The 26,444-nt window shown below is 34.7% G+C and overlaps 5 protein-coding genes and 1 non-coding gene across 7 annotated transcripts; 5 read left to right on the top strand and 1 right to left on the bottom strand.

Annotated features, from left to right (window-relative positions):
- Nucleotides 1–2,936: 2,936 nt before the first annotated feature.
- On the top strand, nucleotides 2,937–7,137 carry LOC142629905 (uncharacterized). The gene is made up of 11 exons (XM_075803954.1): nucleotides 2,937–3,224; nucleotides 3,312–3,459; nucleotides 3,597–3,668; nucleotides 4,424–4,495; nucleotides 4,859–4,930; nucleotides 5,042–5,185; nucleotides 5,272–5,352; nucleotides 5,463–5,534; nucleotides 5,684–5,755; nucleotides 6,719–6,790; nucleotides 6,888–7,137. The coding sequence occupies exons 1-11, from the start codon at nucleotides 3,125–3,127 to the stop codon at nucleotides 6,976–6,978; spliced, it is 996 nt and encodes a 331-aa protein (XP_075660069.1). The 5' UTR covers nucleotides 2,937–3,124; the 3' UTR covers nucleotides 6,979–7,137.
- Nucleotides 7,138–8,571: 1,434 nt separating this feature from the next.
- Nucleotides 8,572–8,645, top strand: TRNAT-AGU (transfer RNA threonine (anticodon AGU)). Its single transcript has one exon. It is a non-coding gene; the product is annotated as a tRNA-Thr (tRNA).
- Nucleotides 8,646–9,991: 1,346 nt separating this feature from the next.
- Nucleotides 9,992–12,801, top strand: LOC142629459 (uncharacterized). 2 transcript variants are annotated; one of them, XM_075803453.1, is made up of 7 exons: nucleotides 10,028–10,174; nucleotides 11,089–11,183; nucleotides 11,264–11,524; nucleotides 11,615–11,746; nucleotides 11,828–12,023; nucleotides 12,246–12,327; nucleotides 12,403–12,801. In XM_075803453.1, the coding sequence occupies exons 1-7, from the start codon at nucleotides 10,149–10,151 to the stop codon at nucleotides 12,592–12,594; spliced, it is 984 nt and encodes a 327-aa protein (XP_075659568.1). In that variant the 5' UTR covers nucleotides 10,028–10,148; the 3' UTR covers nucleotides 12,595–12,801. The 2 variants fall into 2 exon arrangements, with proteins under 2 accessions (XP_075659567.1, XP_075659568.1); XM_075803452.1 differs by having other exon boundaries at nucleotides 9,992–10,174; nucleotides 11,615–12,023.
- Nucleotides 12,802–13,512: 711 nt separating this feature from the next.
- On the bottom strand, nucleotides 13,513–14,819 carry LOC142629458 (uncharacterized). The gene has a single exon (XM_075803451.1). The coding sequence runs from the start codon at nucleotides 14,667–14,669 to the stop codon at nucleotides 13,869–13,871; it is 801 nt and encodes a 266-aa protein (XP_075659566.1). The 5' UTR covers nucleotides 14,670–14,819; the 3' UTR covers nucleotides 13,513–13,868.
- A 5,516-nt stretch (nucleotides 14,820–20,335) lies between these two features.
- On the top strand, nucleotides 20,336–21,187 carry LOC142627840 (nodulin-related protein 1-like). The gene has a single exon (XM_075801735.1). It carries the CDS (start codon nucleotides 20,460–20,462, stop codon nucleotides 20,964–20,966), a length of 507 nt encoding a protein of 168 aa, XP_075657850.1. The 5' UTR covers nucleotides 20,336–20,459; the 3' UTR covers nucleotides 20,967–21,187.
- A 3,760-nt stretch (nucleotides 21,188–24,947) lies between these two features.
- On the top strand, nucleotides 24,948–25,960 carry LOC142627839 (nodulin-related protein 2-like). The gene has a single exon (XM_075801734.1). It carries the CDS (start codon nucleotides 25,232–25,234, stop codon nucleotides 25,706–25,708), a length of 477 nt encoding a protein of 158 aa, XP_075657849.1. The 5' UTR covers nucleotides 24,948–25,231; the 3' UTR covers nucleotides 25,709–25,960.
- Nucleotides 25,961–26,444: the final 484 nt, after the last annotated feature.

Genomic DNA, 26,444 nt, shown 5'->3' with positions numbered 1-26,444 from the left:
CCATACGTTTTTTCTTCTTCTTCTCTTTCCTTTTTCTCTTGTTTTTTCTCCTCCACCACGTATACCCACTCTCCTCTTTATCTTCAACTTTTTCACTTTTGTTTTTGCTTTTCTACTTCACTCCAGAACACCAAGTAGCTCTCTCTCTTTCTCTTTCTCCTCTCTATCTTCACTTTTGTTCTTGTTTTTCTACTTCTTGTACTCCTGACAGTACATAGTTAATTTCTCACCACATACCTCTTGCATAATTTTACTACTCCACGGACCATCACAAACCAAAGTTCATAATATGAAAAATCTCATTTGAGAGAGAGAGAGAGAGAGCTGGTGGAGAACAAAAACCATATGGGTCTCTCTCTTTTCTTTTTCTTTTTTTGGTTTATGAGAAAAATTGTTTTTGTGTTTGGATTGTATGTTGCGTTTTGTAGCCGTTGAGATATAGAAGAGAGAAAGAGAGTGAGGAAGAAAGAGAAATGGAGGAAAGAGGAAAAAATCATTTTTTATTCAACTAGGTGATTATTTTAAAGGATAATAATATTTAGAGTTGCTACAGTAATTGCTACAGTGCTCTCTTCTTCAAGAGAGCTACAGTAGCAACTCTAAAAATAAATTTAGCATTAGAGAGGCTGTTGGAGGCTGTTTTTTGTGTGTTTACCCTCCAAAATTGGCTTCAGAGAGCCTATTGGAGATGCTCTAAGGCAATATCACTAACCTTAATGGACAAACCTAATCATCCTAAACCTTTCTTAACCATCATGGTTATACCATTGTTTACTATAGGGCCCTTTTTAGGACAGTTCACTAGACCAAGCTTGATATGAATCCTGGGTCACTAAAGAAGGCCTGGAATGTGTTTCAGTGTTGGGTGAACTGGGTTCAGCTCACTGCGACCTAATAGAGCCGTTGAATGAATCGACTTGTGCACAAGTTAAATGAACTCCAAAAAAAAAATAAACCGAACAATATATATATATATATATATATATATAGGATTGGGTTCAAGTTACACTTGGTGTAACTCTAAGCAATGTTACACCACTCAACATTTTTTAATTAGATGCGAATATTGACAAATCCACCGTTAGATTACATTATCTTCGTATATTCTTCATGCTTGCAAAATTTCAACGTTATCAAAGATTAATATCCATGTCATCAATAAATTGTTAAAATTCAAATTTTTGTAGTTTAAAATAACGTATAAAATATGAGTTTATTGATCAAATGGTAAATAGCATCCGATTGATATGAAAATTGGCATGCATGTTAAGATCATATAGAACATGTAATTCAACGGTTAGATTTTCAAAATATTAATTCAATAATAAGTTATTGGGTGGTGTAATATTGCTTAGAGTTATACCAGATGTAACTTGAACTCAATCTATATATATATGGGCTTAGCATGGCAGCGAATAGAAAAGATATGAACAATTAACTAGAATGAACAGTAATAGGTGCAAAGTACTTTAGAGGCTTTATTAATTAAGTCAAGTATTAGAAATACATTTAGTCCTATATTGTAAGGATACTCAATAACCCTTAAAGGTCACAAACTTAGTTAATCCCTTCTGGATTCACAAGACTTGTGAAATTTGAGTCTCTTGGATCCAAGTGGCCCCTTAAGTGTTACTAAAGTACCTATTACAATGTTTCTTTCTCGCTCAATGAACTCGACTTAAATCCTGAAAGATCTCTTTTGTATCTTTTTAGTCTCTTTGCATGTCTAATGTCTGCCCTTGCATCTTTCCCTTGCTTTCCTTTTATACTACTCTTGAGAGGTCTTGAATTACTGTTTTCTCCCCCTTGTTTTCTTGGTAATGAGATTTATCTCATTTGTTTGAAACATTGATGACTGCTTCTTTCCTCATTTTCTCTTACTTTATCTTTCTAGGAAATCATGTCTAAAAGCATCATGGTTGGCCTTCTACTTGTAGAAGCCATCTCTTTGGGATAGGTCAAATCCTTCTGTGAGGTCAACGAGACAAGAAATTCTTTCAAGGCTTAAAATGGACATTTCGAAGGGCCTAGAACCTTGATGTTGACCCTTCCTTGATGGACCTCTTCCTGGAAATGGTATAGACTCTCCTTTGTGATGGGTGAACTTTGGAAAGCATTTGAACACCCTTCCTCTCATTGCATGTCCCCTTCTCTGATCGAGGTCTCTTAGTTCCTTCACGCTAGTCTTTGGTCTTGAGGGTATTACATGTCCCTTTCACCTTTCTCTAACTCCTAGGAATTTGATCTTAACGGGTCATCCAACATTTTCTTTCCTCCTTTCTTCCTTTAGGGGAGTGGATGACCCTCTCTCAAGCTAATCTCGGGTTATCTGCTCCCTTTTTGAGATTTTCATGTCATGGACATTACTTTCCCAATGACCCATTTCTCAGGGCGTGGATGATCCGTTCTTAGGCTAATTTTGGCTGATCCACTCCCTTCTTTGGGCTTTCTTTCCTTTTCTCATTTTTCTTTGGACTTCCTCCCCCCTTCTCTTACTTTGCTAGGCCTTTAGGTCTTTTCAAGGCATGTGACTCTTCCTCAATTCTGTGGACTGGGCTTCTCTTTTTCTAAGGCCCACGTCCTTCTTCACCTCTATGGGCTGGGTCCTCAACATTAACCATGCCAAATCCAATCATCGTCAACCATAGCCCATACCGTTAAAGAGGCTACATTAATACCCAATTGTTGTTACAACTTTAATCAACTACAACCAAAGACCAATGATGATGTGATTTGAACTAGCTATTTTATTCTATGACAAGAGAATTTATTTGTCAATAAAACGAATTGAAACCCAAGACAAAAAATTAATAGTAGAAGGACCAAATTCATAATATAAAAAAAAAAAGATGGAAAAAAAAAGAAAAAAAAAAAAGAGAGGAAAGTTCCACCGACTGCAAGCATTATTACCTTCCTTCCATTTTCGTGTTATTCTTAGATTTAGAAGTGACTTTAAAAAGCTATAAATTATTAATAAAATCTCTCTCTCTCTCTCTCTCTCTCTCTCTAAACTGGTAAACTCAAACTAAACTAGCATTGATAAACTGAAAGATCTATGACTCTAACTTCAAAATTCCACTCCTTATTTTCATAGATTACATTACCTACGTACATAGATCTGAAAATGGCGCTACCGCGTCTTTCATTCTTCGCATGCTCTCTCTTTCTCTCTCTCATTCTCATTTCCTCTCCTCTCGCTCTCTCCAAAACCCTCAAACGCGACGGTACGGTTTTCACTCTCAAACCAACCATTCATTTCAGATCCGATTAGATCCAAATCTCACTCTCTCTCTGTTTGTTTTTGGCTGCAGTGAAAGCTTTGAACGAAATCAAGGCGTCGCTAGGGTGGAGAGTGGTGTACGCCTGGGTTGGAGACGATCCATGTGGAGACGGAGATCTGCCGCCGTGGTCCGGCGTCACTTGCTCCACACAAGGCGATTATAGAGTCGTCACCGAATTGTATATTGATTCTTTCTTTGTCTCTTTTTTGGAATTTCCACAATTTGATGAATTTTTTTTTTTATTCGAATTTTTTAGAATGTGATTGTGTAATTAGGAGCTTGTTTTTGAGCTAAATTGGATTCAATTTTTTGCAGAGAAGTTTACGCGGTTTCGATCGTTGGACCTTTCCCTACTGCTGTGACTAATCTCTTGGATCTCACTAGGCTGTAAGTTCCTTTATCTGTGTGTTGAACGAAATGTGTATTTTTGTTTATTTGGTTTTGGAGTAATTGGATTTTTCAGTTGCTTTGGATGAATTAGATTTAAGTGTTAGTGAGCAGATTTTAATGTGAAAACACTGATGTAAAACAATTTTGGTTGTAGTGAAAGTAATGAGTTGGATTTAGTAATGTAGTTTGAGATGAACCTATACCGTGTCGATTGTTTTCCATGTATATACTAGTCGATTGTTTTTCATATATATATATGAGTGCAAAAGAAAGAGGGAGAGAGAGTAAAGAGACAGATGAAGAAGTAAAACAACTAGGAAGCACGGACACTTCATTTAGGGTGCCCTACCCATGTTGTACACGTGTCGTACCTTCCATTTTATGTCATAATTTTTCAGCTCATGTCACTGTGTTGTACCCGTGTCCATGTCCGTGTCCGTGATTGTAAAACAATACTAGTAGAATTAGTTAAAAAAGGACTTGTTTAACTAAGGATGTGACAAAGGGTATGGTTTTGGATACGATAGAGGAATGCTTGTGAACGACCTCAATTAGTCTAACCTCATAGTTTTGGGACTAAGGCTTTATTGTTGTTGTTGTTGTTGTTGTACATTTTGTCATTGGAGGTTGTTTGATGGGTGTAGCCAAAAGATCATCTTCCTCTTGTTAGAAATATATAGATGGGATTCAGATTTGTTTATTTATTTGGTTTCTTCAAAGGTTTATGATGTTTATGATTGTTCACATGACAGGGATCTCCATAATAACAAGTTGACTGGCCCAATTCCTCCTCAGATCGGACGGTTGAAGCGTCTTAAAATACTGTACAGTCCTCTACACTTTTTAAGATCGCGATTAGCGTTTCTGATGTTGTTTTTGATACGCACGTATCGTATTTGTCATGTTTTCGTAATAGTTTTCCTGCTTAAGTTTCCATAGTCAGAATGTGATTTTGTTTAATGTCCCTTGATCGTGGATGAATATAACAAGAGATTTTCGAGTGACTTGTGCTAGTAGCAGCTGTTAATTTTTGGATAACAGATGCCCCCCCCCCCCTTTCCTTTTTTTCCATCCCCAAATAAAAGCTCAATTACTTGTTTCAGTTAATGTTTTGATTTTTCAAAGCTTTGGTTGGTTGACCTGATCTTTTGCATTCTATGTTGATCTTTTTTTCTTTTTTTTCTTAGTAACTTGAGGTGGAATAAACTACAAGATACCATACCTCCTGAAATTGGTGAACTGAAGAGTCTAACTCATTTGTGAGTAACTTAACTTTCATATGACCAAGAAATTAAGTTTGTGGAGTTTCTGTTCATACTTTTTTTTTTTCCTATTTAGAGTTAATATGTCATTTGTAATAACTTGCACAGATATCTGAGCTTCAATAGTTTCAAGGGTGAAATCCCTAGGGAGCTTGCGAACCTTGCAGAGCTTCGGTATCTCTATCTACAAGAGAATCGTCTTATTGGGAGAATTCCTGCAGAATTGGGAACTCTTCGAAATCTTCGGCACCTGTAACAATTCATATCCTCTTCAGCTGTCTTGTTTTAGGGGTGCATCTCCATTGTACTGCTAACATGTTCAATTTATTTTGACATAGGGATGTTGGTAACAATCATTTGGTGGGTACCATAAGGGAACTCATACGCATTGAGGGATGCTTTCCAGCTCTTCGCAACCTGTGAGTTAATTCAATTGGTGAATTTAAAAATATTTTGCTTTTATTTTGCAACTATGGGCTTCAGTAATATGATAACTTTTAATAATTCTCTATGTGAATCTGATATGTAGTTATCTAAATAATAACTATTTAACGGGAGGAATACCAGCACAACTTGCCAATTTGACCAACTTGGAAATCTTGTAAGTATTGCTTCTCTCCCTCCCTCCCTGCGTGTGTGTGCGTGTGTGTGGTTGATAAGAGCGTTGCTCATCATTGTAAACCATATTTTAGAATATTATCTTAGCTATTTGTATGAGGTTCTGATTGTTGATTATTTTGGTTCTCACAGTTACCTCTCCTACAATAAAATTTCTGGATCTGTACCAACTGGACTTGCTAATATTCCTAAATTGATCTACTTGTGAGTTCTCTTTCAAAACTTTTATTGCTATATTTGATTGGTTATTGTTAAGGGGTTGACTTTCATAGAGATGGGAGTATGAAGGACCTATTGCCCTTTTTGGTTGTAAAAACACATTGGCAGCCTGGGGCCCTGGTTGCTTCTCTCTCTCTCTGTGTGTGGTAAATGGTTAGGTTGTTTAAGAGATTAGATTGGATTAATTAGTGTTTTTCTGACTTGATTAACTTGACCCGGGACCTATGTATAAGGTTATATATTCTTCTTATAAATGAAAAAAATAGATGAATCTTTTTATCTTTAAATTTGATTTTGCATTTTTCATTTCTGCCTTGCTGGTGATGCATCATTTTAGCCAGAATTAACCTTTTGACATAATGTTCTTATGATTTATATAAATGTTGTTTTATGTTTTGTAGTATTCAGTTTGTTATTATTTTCACCTGCTTGCTATTGGCAACCAAGGCAATGTATTATTGGACAAGAATGATAATAATTAAATTTAATGGGAATGTCTGCCACTTCAGTCCGTTCAGAATTATCCACACCAATCTTCCTAACTTTGTGTCTTGGTTGCTGCCTTCATTAGGATATGAAACCTTCACTTCAGTACCATTACATGCATTGTTTAGATGATTCATTAATCCATTATGTGGCTTTAATGCCCAATTCTTAAAGTTTGTGGAATATGACTTTAGATACTAATCTTTTGCCTTTCTAAATGTGGAAAATCAAGATGCATTTTGAAGACTTTCCATGGCTTGTTTTAGCTACACAGAACTTGCATTTCTGTCCTAGCATGCATCTTTTAGTTGGCAATTAATGGAATGCATTTTCTTTCTTCATTTAAATATTTTATATTTTTTTTGGATACATGCGTCGTTGGATTATGTTTTCATTATTGATGTATATGGACTGGAAATTGTCCTGCTATATACTCTAAAGGATTCCTTGATTCAATCTCAGGTACTTGGATCACAACCAGTTGACAGGGAGAATTGACTCTGAATTCTATAAACACCCTTTCTTGAAAGAATTGTGAGTTTTCTTTACCACTCAGATCTAGGAAAGTCATCAATTCCTGAGCTTGAGCATTGAATTGGGTATTCTATTGTTAATTAATTGTTTTTGACAGGTATATTGAGGGTAATTCATTCAAGCAAGGCGTAAAGCCAATAGGTGTCCACAAAGTCCTCGAGGTTTCTGACACCGAGTTCCTCGTTTAGTTAATGAATCAACTTATTCTTTACTAGATTAGATACTGTAATTGTATATTGCCAAAGCAAAGGGTTTATGTACTTCTCTGGGAAATAGTTAATTTTGTCCGTCTCTTATTGTCATTAAGGAACTTAAGTTTATCATTGATGATTACTCATTCTGCTGGCTGGGGAGTTGTTTATGATGTAAGTAATTTAATTTCATAGTTGCACTTCAATTAGGATTTGATGGTAATTTTTGAATCATTGCATGAGGATGTAGTGATATACATAAGAGGATGGAAAATTGTTTTGAAATGTTGTAATAACAAAATCTATTCTTTTAAGGAGTTAGCTATAGATTCTCAACAGACTAATTAGTTTTGTTATAGCTGTGATTTAAAAAATGCACAACCGACTCTTGTTAGAGGTTGTTGCCATGTTTAGCAATGAAACTCCCCCAAAATAAATATGAAGAGTATTAAAATTAGGGTTAGTTACTCCTAAACTATTAGGTCATTTCAACCTCCCTCAACTATAAAAGTGAGTAATAACTAATGTTCCTCATTATTGATTGCCAATCTATCTCCGAAACTATCGGGCTAATAATCTCACTCCTTAAATTGCCATATATCCAGAAATCACCGCAATTTTTTTTAAGAGAACGTCAACAAAGAATGATCTTGCCATGTCAACCTCATACACTTTTTGGTACCCAAAATCATGGCTATTCGTGACACGGCTTATACCAGGAATTTCATTAGAGTTATCTTCATGCTTTCATATCAACAAATGCGAACAGTAATGGTCAATCAAGGTATCCCCAAAAAGAATATAAAAAATAATAATAACTAATTTAAAACTATATCCGAGATCTAACTTCCTTGTACAATACACTTTCAGCTTCAACCCAGTGGGGTTGGATGAGCGGTTGGGCACTCAGTTTTAAAGTGGTTGTCTTGGGCACTCAATAATAACTAATTTAAAACTATATCCGAGATCTAACTTCCCTATACAATTAACTTTCAGCTTCAACCCAGTGGGGTTGGATGAGCGGTTGGACACTCAATTTTAAAGTGGTTGTCTTGGACACTCAATAATAACTAATTTAAAACTATATCTGAGATCTAACTTCCTTATAGAATAAACTTTCAGCTTTAACCCAGTGGGGTTGGATGAGTGGTTGGGCACTCAGTTTTAAAGTGATTGTCTTGGGTTTGACTGGGAGCTTTTGAGTTCAAGCTCGGGCACCAACATTTTAAAAAAAACTCCATTGGTCAGCGATTTATTCCAGTATAGGCTCATTTGTCATGAACAGTAATTAGTCTCTTGTTGAAAAAAAAAAAAAAATCAGCTTTGCACACAAGGCATGGCATAATTAACAATATAATATGTCATTATTTTCAAGTTCATATCATTTTCCAAACCTAACTCCACTTACAGTTGAAAAGCCCCGGAAATGTTGAAGATAATATGCCCACTTTGCTAGATTCGTACAGTTACTATAAATATAAAATCACTTTCTCTTCCCAATTTTGTTCTCCAACAGACTAAAATAAAATAAAATAGTGCAGGTTAGATTATAATATTATATAAGAAGTTAGGCATACCCCTGGCAAAGATGCTTTCGTAGCTCAGTTGGTTAGAGCACCCGTTTAGTAAGCGGGAGGTCTTGAGTTCGACTCTCAACGAAAGCATGTTTTTTTTGCTTATTATAAACAGTTTTGAGAAGCCGAAAGTGGCAATGATTCCAATGAATAATGCTCAACCAAACCATGCACTTAACGAATACACATCTAATTCTCAAATGTTCTCTCATCTTTTCACTCAGGCACTTTGTACCTCTACTAAAAGTAACAAAAAAAAAAAAAAAAAGATTAGTTTTACTGTGTAGAACACAGATTTTTCATTTTTGAGCCTGAAATCAATAAGCCTAACTACTTTTTTTTTTTTTAAATTCTTTTATTTACAACCATTAAGGTTACAAGTTGTGAATAACAGGTAATAAAGTAGTATTAGTAAAGTGCAAATGTGAAAATCAATAACAACTCCCAACTTTGAATAGATTGTGAAAAATGTTATATCTGTTGCATTTATGTGATTTGGGTTGATTAGAGTTATGAGATATATATATGAAACTAAGAGCAAGCTGGTCATTTTCAAGCTGGTTCTGGTCTCTATTTCTACAGTTTACTGTTTCCACAACCAGTTGGTGCAAAATGTTAATAAATTCTTTATCTTCACTCTCCACATGTAATCAGTTCTCACATTTGTATTTTTAATTACTAAGTCCACTAGTGAAGGGAGGAGACAAAAGGTTTTGTATGCCTAGCTTCTGCTGCTTCTTTTGTAAAGGTTAAAAGTAAAACTATTGAAAAGATTTGATTCTGAACATATCTCTATATTGGAAATGAAAGAACCAATCAACTTAAAGGTTATTAGCATATGCCCAACTTCCTTAAAAATATTTTTTTGGAGCTTCCAATTCAACCAAAAAAAGAATCAGCAAAAAGGTTTAGCTATACCATGAATTATCCAGTAATTTTAGTTTTTTCTTTCTTTCTTTTAATTCTTTTAAAATTCACTACAATGATGTCTATTTTTGGTGTCCTTTAATTACCAACCTGTCTTTGCGGGAGCAGGGGAACAATCTAATCTAGCTAAAGCTTTTATATATGCATGTTGTCTCCATAACTTTCATTTTTGAATGGAAATTAAGGTTACTTTTTATCAAAGTTTTCAGACCATGAATGTCTAATATAACTGCTCATTTGGGAACTGAGGCCACGACACAGAATCAGATTTGTTTTCGCAACGATTGGACAGTCCTGATTGGTGGAGTAGATTACATGCTATGCATATTTGTAACAACAATCATGTAAGTTTTCACATTGAAAGGTAAAAAAAAATGAGGATAAGGGTAAAGACCATATATTAACGGCTTTCCACATTGAAAGTTAAGCATCAAGGATAAGAAACAATACTTTTCTTCACTCAAAAGGTCATTGAGATTCAAAACCAAGCGTGACATGCAAGCATTCCCAACTTTGCTTGCCTACCTGCACTAATGGCACAGCCTAAGACCAACCTTCACAAGCATCTCTCTCTTTTAGCATGCTTCTCCTTCAAATAAACCCCAAAGCCATGGATTGCAAATCATCGCTGAAGCAGAAGTTCCAGAACAGGCTTTCTCTTAAACCATGGATTCTTTGGTCAAACAACTAAGGTAACTCTGGTTCTTAACTATGAAATACTTTTAACAGTTTATGTAGATATAGCCGAAAGGCTTGTTGCACGTGCACGTTTTACATCTTTAAGAGTTTTGTAGCTTAATGACATTACTTGATTCTTCTAGTAAGGAGAACTGAGGTTCAAATCCCCATTCCATTTACTATAGGGGGAAAAAAAATTGCAAGCCTTGCGTCTCTATGTATATGCCAACACACAAAGGGAAAAAAAAAACATCATTGCCTTTACATTTTTAAGACATGATTCTTTGGAATTTATCACCATATAGGAAATTAAGATTATTTATAAATATGTTGAGCTGCTGTTAAAATTTTTAAGAACTGAATTCCAGAAGATGTTGAGATATTTTTAATCACCATATAGGCAAGTGAGATTATTTGAAATTATGTTGAGAAGCTTTTGAAATTTTTAAGAAATAAATTCTTGAAGATATATGAGATATTCTAAAAATCCGCTCATATGGATTTCTACCTTCTGAATTATCACAAATGTAACTCTCTCACCATCATCATCACTCATTTGGGTTTATAATAAATGTTACAATTTATGATAGTTAAATAATTTTTCTATAAGTTTTGTCCTAATGAAAGGGAAGATTTGGACTAATGCCCTTTACTTCCTGACGCGTGGTCTTTATCTAATTATGTTACCCCTTATCCGATTATGCTATTGAATTTGGCAGCATTTTTTTGCTGTAAGCTTATTTGCATAAAGGTAAAATAAAAAGTGACTTAAAACAAATAAACCAGCTTGTTTATCAGAAGCTAGGTTATTTGCTCAAAGTCACCTTTATCTCCTTTTTAAACAAATAAGCTAGCCAAATGCACGTAATTCTCATTAGTTGTGTAGGTTGAAAAGCTTCAAATGTAAATAAGTAACCACTTCTATTAGGGGGAGATTTTCTGGCACACAACGCCAACAGACAGAAGAGGCTGGCAGCATCAGGGATGGAAGAATACCACCTCAACATACTCAAAGTTTCAAAGGTAAAATAAATATATATATGATGAAGGGTGACATATATGGATGAGGCAACAATCAGAAACCTTACTGGTGTGTTTTACAGAAAAGAAGAAATCTCAGAACTGGTTCCAGAGACAGTTCAACCGGCAAATGAGTCAGGATTATGATTCAAGCAACATGCTAGACCATGCAACTGCAGTGGCAGCTGCTACATTTGCCATCGCCACACTTGAAGAACCAGGCATCCCAGATCAGAAAAAGACAACTGAACGCCCTGAAACCTCTTTTATCAGAGGCAAGAGCAAAAAGGAGGATACAACACGTTCAGCGCTAGAACCTGGTAGAGCATCCAAGCGATTCTCAGGTAAAGATGCAAGGCATGAGAACTGCCGATTATCTATGAGTACCTGATCATATTATTTCAAACAAAAGTTTATGAGATGGTTTTTATTAGGTGAAACTTCAATGAGACTTCCTGAAGGCAAAGATACCAAGGTGCCAGAAACTGCTGCAGCAACTGGAAAGACACCCCAAAAGCAAAAGTCCATAGGGCCTGCCCCTTCAATGAAAAAGTCTCCATCTTTTGGTGAGCACTTGAAAAAAACTGACAGTATACAACCTGAAACTGCAGCACCAAAACCTGATCTGCCTGCCACCATTAATCTAGGAATGCCACCAACTGAAACTCAAAGGCAGAGTTCAATGAGAGCTGAAATCCCACCAAATGAAACTCGAAGGCAGAGTTCAATGAGAGCTGAAATCCCACCAACTGACTCCAAAGGGCAGAGTCCAATGAGATTTAGAGCAGAAGGAACAGATGCAGAAGCTTGGGAGAAAGCTGAGTTGGCTAAGATAAAAGAACGGTACTTATTCACTTTGAGAGTGGTCTACTGAACTATAAAATTTAAAGCCAAAGTGAATATGAAACAAATCATCCTGAGTTATCAAGATTGTATGGTAGACATGACATCCAAGCAAAAAATAAAAATAAAAATAAAAAATAAAATTATGTGCTGAAATTTTTGCTGCAATGCCTATATGTTAGAAGCAATAAAAAATATGAACACTAACAGAAAGAGTTTCAGGTACGAGAAGATGAATTCCACAATACTTTCCTGGGAGGAAAAGAAGAAAGCAAAAGCCAGACGCCGACTAGATCATACAGAGGTTTTTCTTCATTATCTTTTCATTAGTTAATTCAAAAAGAATAAATAGGGTCTGATAATCTCTTCTTGGATGCAGAGTGAAGTGGAACGAAGAAGACTAAAAGCTTTAGAAAAATTTCGCACTGAGATGGAATATATTAACCAGGTTTCAGGAGGAGCAAAAGCGCAGGCAGAAGAAAGGCGAAAGAATGAAGAGTTAAAGGCAAAAGAAAAGGCAAACATAATTAGAACTACAGGGAAAGTTCCTAAGACATGTCTCTGCTTATAAATTTGACCAGTTTACCTGGTTTTTCAGGGACAAAGGCAATCTTTGAAGTTCTACAAATGTAATTATTTATTTCAAAATTTCTTAACTAACTCAAAGTGGCAATTGTAATACACTGGAAACTTCTTTATAAGATTGGTCATTCCATATCAAAGAGTCACCTCTAGGAGTTGAAGTAATATACTGCATCTATTAATTACACAGATTCTAATTTACTAATCCATGATTACAGCATTATGTCATTCATGGACAACAAAAAATCTCTAGTGATGTCGAGATTCTTGAAAATATCTTTTTTCTAACAACTATTAAAAGGAATTTTTTTTTTCTTATTTAGTACCAAATTCATGCAACCATGATTATTAGTCAAGCTTTTAACAAAATTAAAGGATATCTATACAAAATAGAGGTCATCTAGAGATAGAAAATCTTATAAAAAGCTTCCCTATATAAAGCATCATATGCACTCTCCCAAAATACTTGTATGTATTTTAAAAAGAAAATAAAAATATGAATCCATATAGATCAATAGCTGCCGAGAGCTATCATAGGCAATGATTAACAACCACTGCTGGCCTAGTGTATGGCAAAAGAAGAACATTACTCTCATATCTGAGATGCTTCAGCACCCACACCAATAATTAATTCCATTTTCAGGACAAGATCAAAGCAAATTGAAGAAAAATGATCACCCAGAGACTCTTGTGTAGTTTAGTTGTATACAAACAACAATAGGAGAATATCAATATGCTACACTTCAAAAGACCTTTTCCTTTTCTTTCTCTATTTTTTAAATGTTGTTCTTGGAACAGAGTCTGATTTTAACAGAAAGTTGGTCCATTTGTCTAGCAGATTAAAGATTGAAAAACAGTCATTTAAGCTTGCATTAAACCAAGACTATACTCAAAGAAGTAACAAAAATTTCAGAAATCAACAGATTCACCACCAGAAGCACACTTGGGAAATATATTTTTATGCACATTCAAGTTCATAACAATTGGTTCTCCACTTCTATTGAACAGTGGTATTTAATCACTGACAACTGAAACTCAAAACTTACAAATTCAATACAAAACCATGCCTCTTAGAAGCTTTCTACAGCATCACAAAACCATAGGACAATCTGAATAGCCTCACAACATTGAACTGTCAAACTGCCAGAAAGTGGAGTAGTAGACTGACCAGTTTCAGATGCAAAGCAGTGGGGTGATTTTAGAAAAGAAAAGTTGCCAGTACAAGTTTTTCAGGGTTTACTGAGGCAAGTAACCAACTACATCTCATGTGGTTATTTCTCTTACCAGCCTCTCCAAAGTAGGGTATGCGAAATACAATACCAAGAAAGATGGGATAGCAAACACAACTGTGAGTATGAAGTAGATGGCCAAAATGACTGCACAGCCAGGTACTACAGAAAAGGCAATCAGAAGAAATATGATGACCAAAGGGAACTTGGATGTAAAGTGAATGAAGAAATCCAGAGATTTATGAAGGGAAAATTGGCGTCTCTCCACATTACTACTACCATTATCATTGCCAGACCCTAGATGTCCAGGGCAATGAGGAGGGGCCCTTCTAGGGTTACCATTGGTAGCTTGATTTCCAAGAGCAGAATTGCATCTTGGAGACATCATTGATTGATTTTCCGCACCGGAAAAAGCAGACTTTGACCGATCACCATTCAAGCTCTCAACCATCCATAGAAGAAAGAAGTTCTTGCGAGGGAACTTTAAATTTCCATTGCAAACCAGCCGGAATGACATCAAGTGGCACCATGGACAGGAAACAAAGTATGGAATCTTAATTTGTTGAGTAGGGAATTTCAAGACAGCCAATTGAAGCCCTAGGACACAATTCTTGCAGAGAGTGTGACCACACCATAAGACATAGGGCACATTCTCAACAATGTTGAAAGATTCCCAGCATATTGGGCATTCCAGTCCTTCGTCTCGGCTAGCATTCGAACACACCTCATCATCTGAGCAGTCTTGAGAAGCTCGACTTGACTCTACCAAGTTTTTCCCTGAGTTTTTCTTCAGTCCAATACTTGCAATGGCATTTGAGGCAAATTTCCACATCATGACGGAAGAAAAAGGTCTGATTAGATAAGAGCTTTAACTGCTACAATTGCAGAGTTGGACATTCTCCTGTGAAAGAACCACTATGCCATGAACTTTAGCCTCAAAGATTTCTCCTCCAGGTTAAATTATAAACAGCTCATGTTGCTCACATCAAACCTGTAAACATAGTCCATATTTAAAAAGTCAATAGCCTTCTATGTAATGTGATAGTAAACAAAGTCTAAAAACAAGGACACATAGAGATACAAATAAAACTTTCAGTTGCAAAAAAAAACGAGATAAGCTACATTTTCATTTGTTCCAAAGTGAATTGAATCATCAACTACATACTCCTACAAGTGCAAGTTTCAACTTAGTTAAGGGGGATTTATAGCAAGTGTGGCATAAAATGTGAATGACACAAGAGTCTGCCCAAAAAAACAGTGATGTGAATGACAAGTAGAAAAATCCTTGGCTCTAATTTTTGAATATTCTTTTATATGCAAATTTCACAACCCGTTTCACATGGCATATTTAGATGCAAACAAATAAAATTAAAAGACCCCATCATAAAAACCGGATTACTCTTAATAGAATTACAACTTATTGTTCATCTAACCGCTAAACTGTTTACCACAAGTTTACAGAAAAACAATCCTAATTCAATAATTGGCCACAGATACATAGACAAACATATACCAAACACATTTTGACCTTTTTTTTTCCAACCCCTGCTACACAAACAAAACAACTAATACAAAAACTCTCTTAAGGAATTACATGCCGCCTGATAACACACGACTTTGAGTTTCCTCATCAATCCATATAAGAGCTTAATTTTTTTTTTCCCTATAAGTAAAGAATTTCCCTTTCATTATACACGCATATATATTATACACACACACTAACATCAACTAACATAACTTAGGGGCCCTGTTTGCTAAGAGATTTCTAGTCACATTGCTTGAGCGGGTGAAAAAAAGTGCGTAAAAGTACGTGAAATGTTTGTTTAAACACCGAAAACTATTGATTAATAACAGCAACAAATGGGGCCTTAATGAGTGAGATATGATGAACACAAATTTTTATCTTTCTACTAATTGTATTGGTAATCACACACGCATCCTTATATATCTAAACAATGACACTAAACAAAACTCGACCAAACACAAATTTGAATCTTTTAATTGGTAATTACAATTCACCTTATATATATATATATCAAAATTCAAATTCTCCCTTATTTCCTTGATTTCATAATCACACTCACATACTTATATAATTCAGGAATCAGAAATTAGAATCGTGAAAAAGAGAATTGAAGGGAAAGGGGGAAAGTGAAATTCCATGGAAATTGGGAAAAACAGAATCTTTGTTTTCGTTTTGGTTACCTTTGTTCTCGGTTTGTGTGGGAATTTGGAGTGGGATTTGGAATTGGATTTGGAAAAAGGAAGGATCGGCTCCTTCCATATCTCTCTGGTTCTGTGTTCTGGTTCTGGTTCTGGTTCTGGTGTTCTCTCTGGGATTTCGAAACCGAACCCGATAAACGGTGTTGTGGTGTGGGAGTGCGCACAATGTTGCAGAAACGGTGTCGTGCCGATTTATAGTTCCTCTGCCAGTTGGGAATTTCTGTTTTTACAGAGAAATTCAAGGTTTTCAGTCAAAAATGAATTGTATTAGTATAACTATTAAAATAATAAAATTACGGTTTTGCCAAGATACCCCCAACCAAGATTCAAAGGAGGAATCCCATATAAATAATAATAATAATAATGAAAAAAGAAAAAAAGAAGAAGAAGAAGAAGATTCAAAGGAGGATTTTTTCCCCATGTCGACAGTTACTAATTAAAACAATCCTTTCACATAGGACGGACAGGTCGACATTTGCGGGGTCTATCATGTATTGGTGGAGAAATTATTAGGTCTACTAAAAGGATTGCTAATATGACATTTCTAATCAATAAGATTATGTTATCTATGTAAATGTGTGATGGAGTGAAGTTAATCCCATATTAGTGGAGAGATTATTATTAGGTTTATTGGGAGGATTGCTAACATAGTCTTTCTAATCAATGAGACTCATGTAATTTATGCAAATGTTTGACTAAGTTTCTTAATCAGTATAAAAAATAAAAAATAAAAAAATATCAGGTGATGTCACATTTGCATAAGTAATAGTATTTTATTGATTGGAGGTCAAGAAGGTCCACCTCCAATCAAGATAAAAAGGAGGATATTTTTTTTTGGGTTAATGGTTACTAATTACAACACTCGTTTCATGTAGGATGGACGGGTCCACGTTTGTGGGGGTCTACCACATATTAGAAGAGAAATTTTTAGGTTCATTGGGAGGATTGTTGACGTGATCTTCCCAATTAATGAGACCATGTCATTTATGTAAATGTGTGAGTGAGTTTCTTAATCATTATAAGGAATAAAAAATAAAAAATTATCAGATGATGTCATATTTGCATAAATAATAGTATTTTATTAGTTAAGAGGTCAAGGAAGACCATGTTAGCAATCCTCCCAATAAACATAATAATTTCTCATATTAAAGAGGAATATTGTGTGCAATTATTATAGGATAAAGTATAGTTAATATCCTTAAGGGTTTGACTACTACTAAGTAGGCTTAAGACTTTTTAAAATTGACTAACTTGGCCCTTTAACCTAGCTTTTTCTCTACACCGTTGTTTATTAGTCAAATTTGAAAAGTTTTGGGTTTGACGGGCTTTAATCCAACCTCAAGAGTGTGAAAGTCTTTAGATATAAAAAAAAAAAAAAATTGGTAGAAATTTTTTTTAAATATGCTAATGTGATAGATTATTAGTGGTAGATTAAATAGCAATGTCAATTGTAGGCCCAAATAAAAATGAGTAAATACTTGTCAATTCAACTCTTGTGGAATTTTTTGTTTATGTAGCATTATTCTATAAAAAAACAATACCAACTCAGATTGATAATTTTTTTGAGAACTTAGTCATGTAGCCATATAGGTGGTTCGTAGAGATTGTAAATTAGGTGGCTCCTACATTGGAGATGGTATTAAAGTATAGTTAATATCTTTAAGGGTTTGACTACTACTAAGTAGGCTTAAGACTTATTAAAATTGACTAACTTGGCCCTTAAATCTAGCTTTTCCTCTAAACCGTTGTTTATTGGTCAATTTTGAAAAGTTTTGGACTTGATGGGCATTAATCCAAACCTCAAGAGTGTGAAAGTCTTTAGATATAAATAATAATAAAAATTGGTAGAATTTTTTTTAAAAAATATTCTAATGTGACAGATTATTAGTGGTAAATTAAATAGCAATGTCAATTGTAGGCCCAAATAAAAATGAGTAAATACTTGTCAATTCAACTCTGGTAGACTTTTTTTTTTGTAGCATTATTCTATAGAAAACAATACCAACTCAGAATGATTATTTTTTTTAAGAACTTAGTCATGTAGCCATATAGGTGGTTCATAGAGATTGTAAATTAGGTGGCTCCTACATCGGAGATGGTATTGCGTGTAATGTTTACATGATATATCTCTCTTACATGGTGGTGGTTCACGTATTTATGGGATCCATCCACCAGCAAAAGGAGGGGGTCATAGGGCCTTGACTTTTAAAAATTCCCTCACCTCCTTGTAATTTTTATAGAAAAATATATTTAAAATAAATTTACTAATTGGCACCCTATTTTTTTAACTCTGCCATTGAATTTATATTATATACAAATAAATTTTTATAAAACTGTTACACAAAATAATAAATCCATTCATGCATTTGTGCTAAAAGCTTTTGGCAATGACTAAAAAACTTTGTGTATGAGGGAAACTTCCGTATATAAAAAAAATACTATAAATGTAAACCATTTTTCTTGAATTAATAAAATTTTAAGTCAACTTGAATTAAAAAAAAAAAACTCTCAATAAATCATCACAAGGCAAACTATCATTATCTAGCCTAGCCCAAGCTTGTAAGCTAAATAAAAATACTTAACCAATTAAACTACTAGAAATCCAAAGTTGATAATGCTTTAATTTAAGCAACTTCAACTGAAACTCTTTTAAATATTTAGAATGAAGACCTTCATAATCAAATTCCCCTTATCTCATTATATTTATTGAATTATCAAAAAAAAAAAAAAAACTTAATTGAACTCTCAAGTCTTATAGTCCCGTAGATTTGAAGACATTATTGAGTTGTTGAAACATAAGTTAGGGTAATTCCAAATTTTCCTACTTATCAAAAAAAAATTCCAATATTAATTTTATAAATTGATACATTTACTTTTAAACATCAATCAAAATAATTAACAAAATGTGTTTTATAGAAAAATTTATGGGAGCTTTAAAATTTCTCATATTGAAACCAACGTTTTCAAAGATATATAATATTTCTCACAGTTGTTTTGTTGATATGATGTATTATGATTGATGCATAATAAAAGTGGCATCAGTAAAGAGATTTTTTTTTTTTTGTCGGATATATGCATAATTTTTATTATACATAGATTATGGTTGTTTGGAAATACAATCTTGTTAGAAACATTGCAAAATTTATTGAGTTTTTCACATCTTACTCATATTTGAGATAATTCTTGATTGGATCTATTACAATACAAAAACATATGAATGGTGTGCAAAAGCTTATGATCAAGAATAAATATTTCATTTTCTCAACAAAAAAAAAAGAATAAATATTTCATTAGCTCAACTGGTAAAGTCTCTAATGGTTGTATAAAAGATCTGAGGTTCAATCCCCGCCTATACCAAAAACTAATTGGTGTTTTGGTTTGATGATAAAAAGTTATCATTAGAAACGGAAGCAACATGTTAAAACTCTCTAAAAAAAAAGAATAAATATTTCAACACAATGTACTAATTGAATAATAACAATTGTCGGTTGGTATGGTGGCACCCATGTCCTTGGATTAAAGGGCACCCCTATCCACCAAGGGTGGGTAGCTCTCAATATCAAATTGATAAATAATAATAATAATAAATGTCCCAAGGAGCACATGTTAAAGATATAACAAATGCTGAAATATGAGTTGTAGTGTACATTTTTCAATGAAAAAAAACACTTGTTAATAATTGGGAGGTGCGGAGGTTACTCTATAAGTATAGAAACTTGTGGGGTGTGAAGGGTAAGGGTTGGAGTTCATGTTTTTAGAATGGAGTTCTACATATATTTACACTTAAATTAGGCTAGAGTATAATTTTATCTTGTATAAAAAAAAAGTATAATTTGATTTAAATTTTCAAAAATATTATTTAATAAAGCACTTAAAAAAACCTTATGTAATACCAACATTCGTTTTTTTTAAAAAAATGCTCGCAATTTTTTTTTCATAATTTCATAAGATCTTAGATATGTGCAGGTTGTGCAAAAAAAAAAAAAAATCTAGTAACACAAATTATTATACAATTTTTTACCACAAATTTGAGTGGTGAAGAAAAAGTGTAGATCCATACGTAGGGATAGCAAATTACTCCTAACCTATCACGTCGTAATTGTGATGAAAAATTGTAAAATAATTTATGGTCCAAGAATCACGGAACAAATATTATTGATTAGGCTATCACAGACAAAGTGGGTCAGTTAGGAAACGTGTGACCCACGTGGATCAAACGAGTGAAGCTGCGAAGGAACACGCCAACCACATATAGTTGAAAAGAAAAAGCTTCCTCGAGTTGCAACCTACCTTTTCTATCCACCAACAGAAAGAGGTCAAGTCTTCGTTATCTTCTTTATCTCTAAGTCCAACCACTACAGCCAAAACCTCTTCAATTCATTCAGATTCTACCAATCAAGCAATGGACTTTCTTTCAGATCTTCAAAAGAAAGCCAAGAGTTCTTCTGGCAGTCACCAGCCTGAAAAGCATGAGCAACACCAAAACCAAAACCAGCACCAAAACCAACACCAACACCACCAGCCATCAAACTCTGAGCTCATGGCCAGTGCCAAGTATTTAGCTGGGGCAGCCCAATCCACTTTTAGCCATGAAACTGACAAGCTTGACAAGGCCAGGGTAGCTGCAGCAGCTGGTGATCTTTTGGCAGCTGCCTCTAGCTATGGAAAGTTGGAAGAAAAGAGCTTTGGCAAGTATGTGGAACAGGCTGAGACTTATCTCCACCAATATGGCCACTCCTCCTCCCAATCCCATTCCTCCACCACCACCACCACCAGCCACTCCTCCTCCCATTCCACCACCACACACTCAAAACCACACTCTGCTGATGGTGGTCATGAAAGTGAAGGCCATTCTGAAAGTGGGTATGGGGATTACTTCAAGATGGCTCAAGGTTTCTTGAAGAAATAAGCATTTGAATTCCAATTTCCCCAACTGCTTATGCTTTGTAATTTCTTCAATTTGCTGTATTTGTATCTTGTGTTGAATGATCTATAATCTGGTTTGTTCTGTATTTGTGCTTTGTGGGTTTAATTTAGCTTTTAGATTGTATAAAGTGGCTGAAGCAGATCTAGATCAAGTCTGTCAATAAATTATTAATTAAGAATAAATTTTGTGCAATGTGCTATAAACACTGATTCCAATTTCCCAACTGCTTATGCTTTGCAATTTCTTTAATTTGGTGCATCTTTAATTTCATAACACCTTTTTCTTTTTTGGGTCTTTTGTGTTGTATGTTCTATAATCTGTTTGATCTGTATTTGTGCTTTGTGGGTTAATTTATCCTTTTTAGATTGTATAAAGTAGCTGAAGCAGATTTAGATCAACTCTGTTAATAAATTATTAATTAAGAATAAAATTTGTGCAATGTGCTATAGCTTATAGCCTAGGACATGTATCCAGTAATAAAATTTGTGCAATGTGAAATTTATGGAAATTGAAAACAGAGTCTTTAGTTTGTGTGGGAATTTGGTGTGGGTCCATGGGATTTGGAATTGGAAGAAAAACAAAGGATAAGCTCTTTCCATCTCTCGTTCTCGTTCTCTGGATTTCTAACCGATAAATGGTGTAGGCACAATATTGCAGAAATGGTGTGGTTGGGAATTTCTGTTAGGTGAAAATACCATGTTGGTCCCTCAGTTTATCTATTGTGCGTCCTTAGTCCGGTCATCAATTTCAAACAGCATATTATTTAAACAATTCAGTCCCTTGGTCTGATCTGGTAGCATACAATGAAAAGTCTTAGTTAATAACTAGTATATTATGATTTGTGCCCAATACTTGTAAATAAAAAAAAGTAGTTTTGAAATCAATCTAAGAGAGAACAACCATTTGACAGTTTTATAGCCCTTGTTGAAAAACGAATACCAAATGGAATTTACGACTTGGGAAGTTAAAAACGGGTAAGGCAAATATCAAATAAATTCAAAGAAAGCATATCCATTGAGACCTTTGTGGACGTGACAGTTCGTTTGCCGCTCCTCTGTGTGTGTAGAGAGGGAAAATTCCCGACATATCACAAGCTGACACATCATACTACCAAGTCCACAAGATATAGCCAATTACAAGGCGCCACGTACTGCTGCTAGGTTTTGCTATCACTATTCGGATTCCAATAGAAATTTGCCAAGTGTCATTGAAATAAAGGCATGAAACTGCATCAGCATGTGTAAGCGATGACACAAGCAGCCCTGCACGTGTAAGCGATGACATAAGCAGACCAATCAAGCTGTGACAAGTGTCACCAATCAGACTCCGCCACATGTCGCTCACCTACCCCTAAACTCCTATAAATAGAAGCCTTCCTAAGACATTTAGGAGGACACAGACACAGAGAAGGAAGAAGATATCTTGAGTTCAGAAATCCAGAAGCTCTGCCAGAATCAAACCCCAAAGCCTTCAAGAATTTCAAGAACTTCAACCTCGAATACAGACAACATTCGAAGCAAAATCATCCAAACTACTCGTCCAGATCTCAAAGTTCACTGGAATCAAGCTCAAAAGCCTCCAGAAACCTTAACAAACCATAAATCAACGAAGCTCTACGGAATCAAGCCTCTAAAGCACCGAAGAACTTCCACCACAAACCTTCAAACACGAAGAACACGAAGAACACACGAAGAACACGAAGAACAAAGAATTTCTAACAAGCTCATAGCTAGAGATTCATTGTAATTCCGTTTCAAAGATCTTTGATCCATTCCTCAGCCAAATTGAAGAATATCTTATGTTCAAATCAAAATCACATTACCACAATTCCAATCAATAAATCTTTCAAGGAGATCGAATCAGAGGACCACTTTTTTGTAATTACAGAGAATTGTACCACACATTTATCAATACAAATTCGCATTTGTAAAACTATTTTACTTGTTTGATTTATTTCGAACTAAGAAATTTAGTCGTCTACAATGTGTTCCATCTCAATCGTGTATGATTTTATTTTTAAAAAGTAGTCAACTACGAAGGTCTTCTGGATTTGGGTTTAAATTGGGGAAAAGAAGTGAGTTTGGATTTTAAATACATGTGTGATTTTTTAATAAAAATAAGTTGCCACGGGAAAAAATAATTGTCATGTCAATGTTTCGTTAGACATAGAAGCAAGAATTTAACGGAAGTTAATAGAATGACCAATAACGCTCATTTTTTAAACATCAAGAACTAATAGCGCTCACTCGAAATTTAAGGAACCAAAATATAGACAAATTTTAGGGACCAACATTGTATTTTCGTCCTTCTGTTTTTACAAAGAAATTCAAGATTTCAGTCAAAAGGATGACTATTTTTTTTTTTCTTGTAACAATTACTAATTACAACACTCCTTTCATATAGGATGGATGGATCCATGTTTATAGGGTCTACCCTATATATAAGTGAGGGATATTTGTGCAATTATTATAGGGCAAAATCGACTAATTGGCTCATAAATCTAACTTGGTCCATAAATCGTTAATTATTGGTCAATTTTGAAAAGTTTTGGATCTCGGGTGTTAACTGTATTTTACCCATTATTATTATATAAAAGAGAAAGTCTATAGACATGAAAGTTTTAATATAAAAAATTCAAATATGCTAATGTGGTAGATTATTAGTGGTAAATTAAAAAGTGACATTAATTGTGGACTCAAATAAAAATTGGTAAAAATTTGTCAATTCAACTATTGTAGAATTTTTTATATACATAGCAATACTTTATAAAAATACCGACTCAGAATGGGGATGTTTTGAGACCTTAGTATAGTAGCCATTTACGTGGTTTGTAAAGATTGTGAATAAGGTGGCTCATGCGTTGGAGATGGTAATATGTGTAACGTTGACCTGCAATATCTCTTTTACATGGGGGTAATTTGCTTAGTAAGTTTAAATTAGAATGACAATTTACCATCTAAGATTTGTTATGAAAATATTATGAAAAATGTTGTGGATGTGACACTTTTTTTCAGAGTACCTTTATTTTTAGTTGTGATTAGTTCCAATATGATATTTTATTATTTTATTTTGAGATATAAAGAATTAATATTTCAATAATTGTGAAAATATTGTGGCAATTTGTTGTGTTAACATTTTATTATTATTATATAAGCAAGTTCAACGGATGATATTACCACCAAAAAAAGGGAGAAGAAGGCAAGTGTAACTAGGGCTGTCCAGCACCTGCCCGCCTCGACACTCTCCGACCCGATAACCGCCCGATCTAAGCGGTGGTTTGGTCGGCTGCAGGTCACTGGCGTGAAGACTCGATACCATCGGTTCAAGTCCTGGTTTGACTATCGGAGAAACTGAACCAAAGCACATTGATTTGGCATAGAAAGGAAACAAAAAATTTACTAAACCAAAAGACTCTATCACTATCACCACATATAAATGTTTAAAAAAAGAAAAACTGAAATGAAATTTTAAAAAAAGGGGTATGGATAGTGATACGTTTAAAAAAAAAAAATTAAAAAACAAGAGGGCCAGCTCCCTTGAAACGGTGAGTTTATGCTCACCAAAGGCCAAAAATACTGTAGAAATGTCTCTACTCTATATCAAGTTTGGTTTTGTTAAATGGTGACTTTTTGTTTTTTCAAAACAAAGCACATTGATTTGGCATAGAAAGGAAACAAAAACTTTACTAAACCAAACCAAAGCAAGGTAGATATAGACATTGACACTTTTTATATAGTTAATAAAAATATAAATAGATATGAGGTATATAATAACATTTCCTTCTAACATTCTTAAAAAAAAAGTAAAAACCTTAAATAAAAAAAATAAAAATAAAAATGCTAGCAAAACTTTTTCATAACATCATAAGATCTTAGATATGTGGTTGGGATTATGCATAAAGAAAAAAAAAATCTAGTAATAAAAATTATTACACATTTTTTTTTGCTATAATCGTGATAAGTAGCTACTCTCATGTCGTCATATCGGCATAAATGATCACTGACAAAGTGGGCAGTTAGCAAAGGTGTGGCCGGCGTGGATGAAACGAGTGAAGCTGTGAAGAACACGCTAACCATGCGGTCCATGCTGATGAGAAGGAAAAGGCATCACTGAGTGGAACATCATGAGCCGCAACCTCCTTTATATACCCCAACAGACTAGTTCAAATCTTCATTTTCTTCTTATCTCCAGCAACTGTTTACAAAGCAAACCCTCTTCCAATTCATTCAGATTCTCTCACAAACACAATGAACTTTCTTTCAGATCTTCAGAAGAAATCCAACACTTCTTCTGAGACTCGCCTCCCTGAAGAAAAGAATGACCAAAACCAAAACCAACACCACCAACCATCAAACGCTGAGCTCATGGCCAGTGCCAAGGTGTTAGCTGAGGCAGGCCAAACCACTATTAGCCAGGGAGCTGACAAAGTTGACAAGACCAGGGTAGCTGGAGCAGCTGGTGATCTTTTGGAAGCCGCCTCTAGCTATGGAAAGTTGGAACAAACGAGCTATGGCAAGTATGTGGAAAAGGCTGAGACTTATCTCGACCAATATGGCAACCCCTCCTCCAAATCCCAATCCCATTCCACCACCACCACCACCACCACCACCACTGACTCAGAACCACACTCAGCAGCAGGTGGTGGTGATCATGAAATTGAAGGCAATACTGAAAGTGGGGCTGGGGACTACTTGAAGATGGCTCAAGGTTTCTTGAAGAAATGAACAGTTGAATTCCAATTTCCCAACTGCTTATGCTTTGCAGTTGTATCTCTAATATTATGACACCCTTGTTTCTGTGTGTTTCTAACTTTCTATGTGTGTGTGTGTGTGTTTTTTTTTAATCTTGTGTTGTATGTTCTTCAGAATGTTTGTTCTGTGTTTAGCTTTTAAATTGTAATGTGGCTGAAGCAGAGACTTAGATCTACTCTGTCAAGAAATTATTAATTAAGAATAAAATGTGTGCAATTTGCTATAGCTTATAGCCTATAAACCCAATGTGTATCTTTACTCTCAAGCTCTTATCTCAAATTGCAGTGCTGTATTGGATGATCTAGCCTAGGACATGTATCCATTAATTTTTCTCTGTTTTGGAGGGTACATGTACCCTGACTACTTATCTACGAGTGACTACTTATATTCGTGTTGATTCAGGCGTGTGAAATGTTTCACATATATAATGTTCACATTTTCATGTTATATATCTGAATTTTGGATGTGATAGAACGTGGACATGATATGAAATGGTTGGATACTTGGATGTGAAACAATAAAAACTATTTTACAACACATATTGAAATGGTATAATTTGTGTGGTTAATTCTTATATGCTCCTAGAGCACCTAAGTTTTTTTCATTCTTCACACATTAATCACATATTAAAATAAATTTTTAATTATTCTTTGGGAAAATATACAAAATCTCCCACACAGTTTTCCCATAAAACATGTAACTATCCTAA

This window comes from Castanea sativa, chromosome 3 (assembly GCF_040712315.1).
Source record: "Castanea sativa cultivar Marrone di Chiusa Pesio chromosome 3, ASM4071231v1".
In the NCBI taxonomy this organism is placed as follows: Eukaryota; Viridiplantae; Streptophyta; class Magnoliopsida; order Fagales; family Fagaceae; genus Castanea; species Castanea sativa.
Note: the sequence above shows the minus strand (reverse complement) of the source record. Positions and strands in the feature narration are given on the sequence as shown.

Bases quoted from the DNA above. Each gene is read 5' to 3' on its own strand.
- LOC142629459 (XM_075803452.1), top strand. From the start codon at position 10,149: ATGGATTCTTTGGTCAAACAACTAAG. The intron at 10,175-11,088 runs GTAACTCTGGTT...CACTTCTATTAG, and splicing joins TCTTTGGTCAAACAACTAAG to GGGGAGATTTTCTGGCACAC. The intron at 12,328-12,402 runs GTTTTTCTTCAT...TCTTGGATGCAG, and splicing joins GCCGACTAGATCATACAGAG to AGTGAAGTGGAACGAAGAAG.
- LOC142627839 (XM_075801734.1), top strand. From the start codon at position 25,232: ATGAACTTTCTTTCAGATCTTCAGAAGAAATCCAACACTTCTTCTGAG.
- LOC142629905 (XM_075803954.1), top strand. From the start codon at position 3,125: ATGGCGCTACCGCGTCTTTCATTCTTCGCATGCTCTCTCTTTCTCTCT. The intron at 5,353-5,462 runs GTGAGTTAATTC...TCTGATATGTAG, and splicing joins TTTCCAGCTCTTCGCAACCT to TTATCTAAATAATAACTATT. The intron at 5,756-6,718 runs GTGAGTTCTCTT...ATTCAATCTCAG, and splicing joins ATTCCTAAATTGATCTACTT to GTACTTGGATCACAACCAGT.
- LOC142629458 (XM_075803451.1), bottom strand. From the start codon at position 14,669: ATGATGTGGAAATTTGCCTCAAATGCCATTGCAAGTATTGGACTGAAG.
- LOC142627840 (XM_075801735.1), top strand. From the start codon at position 20,460: ATGGACTTTCTTTCAGATCTTCAAAAGAAAGCCAAGAGTTCTTCTGGC.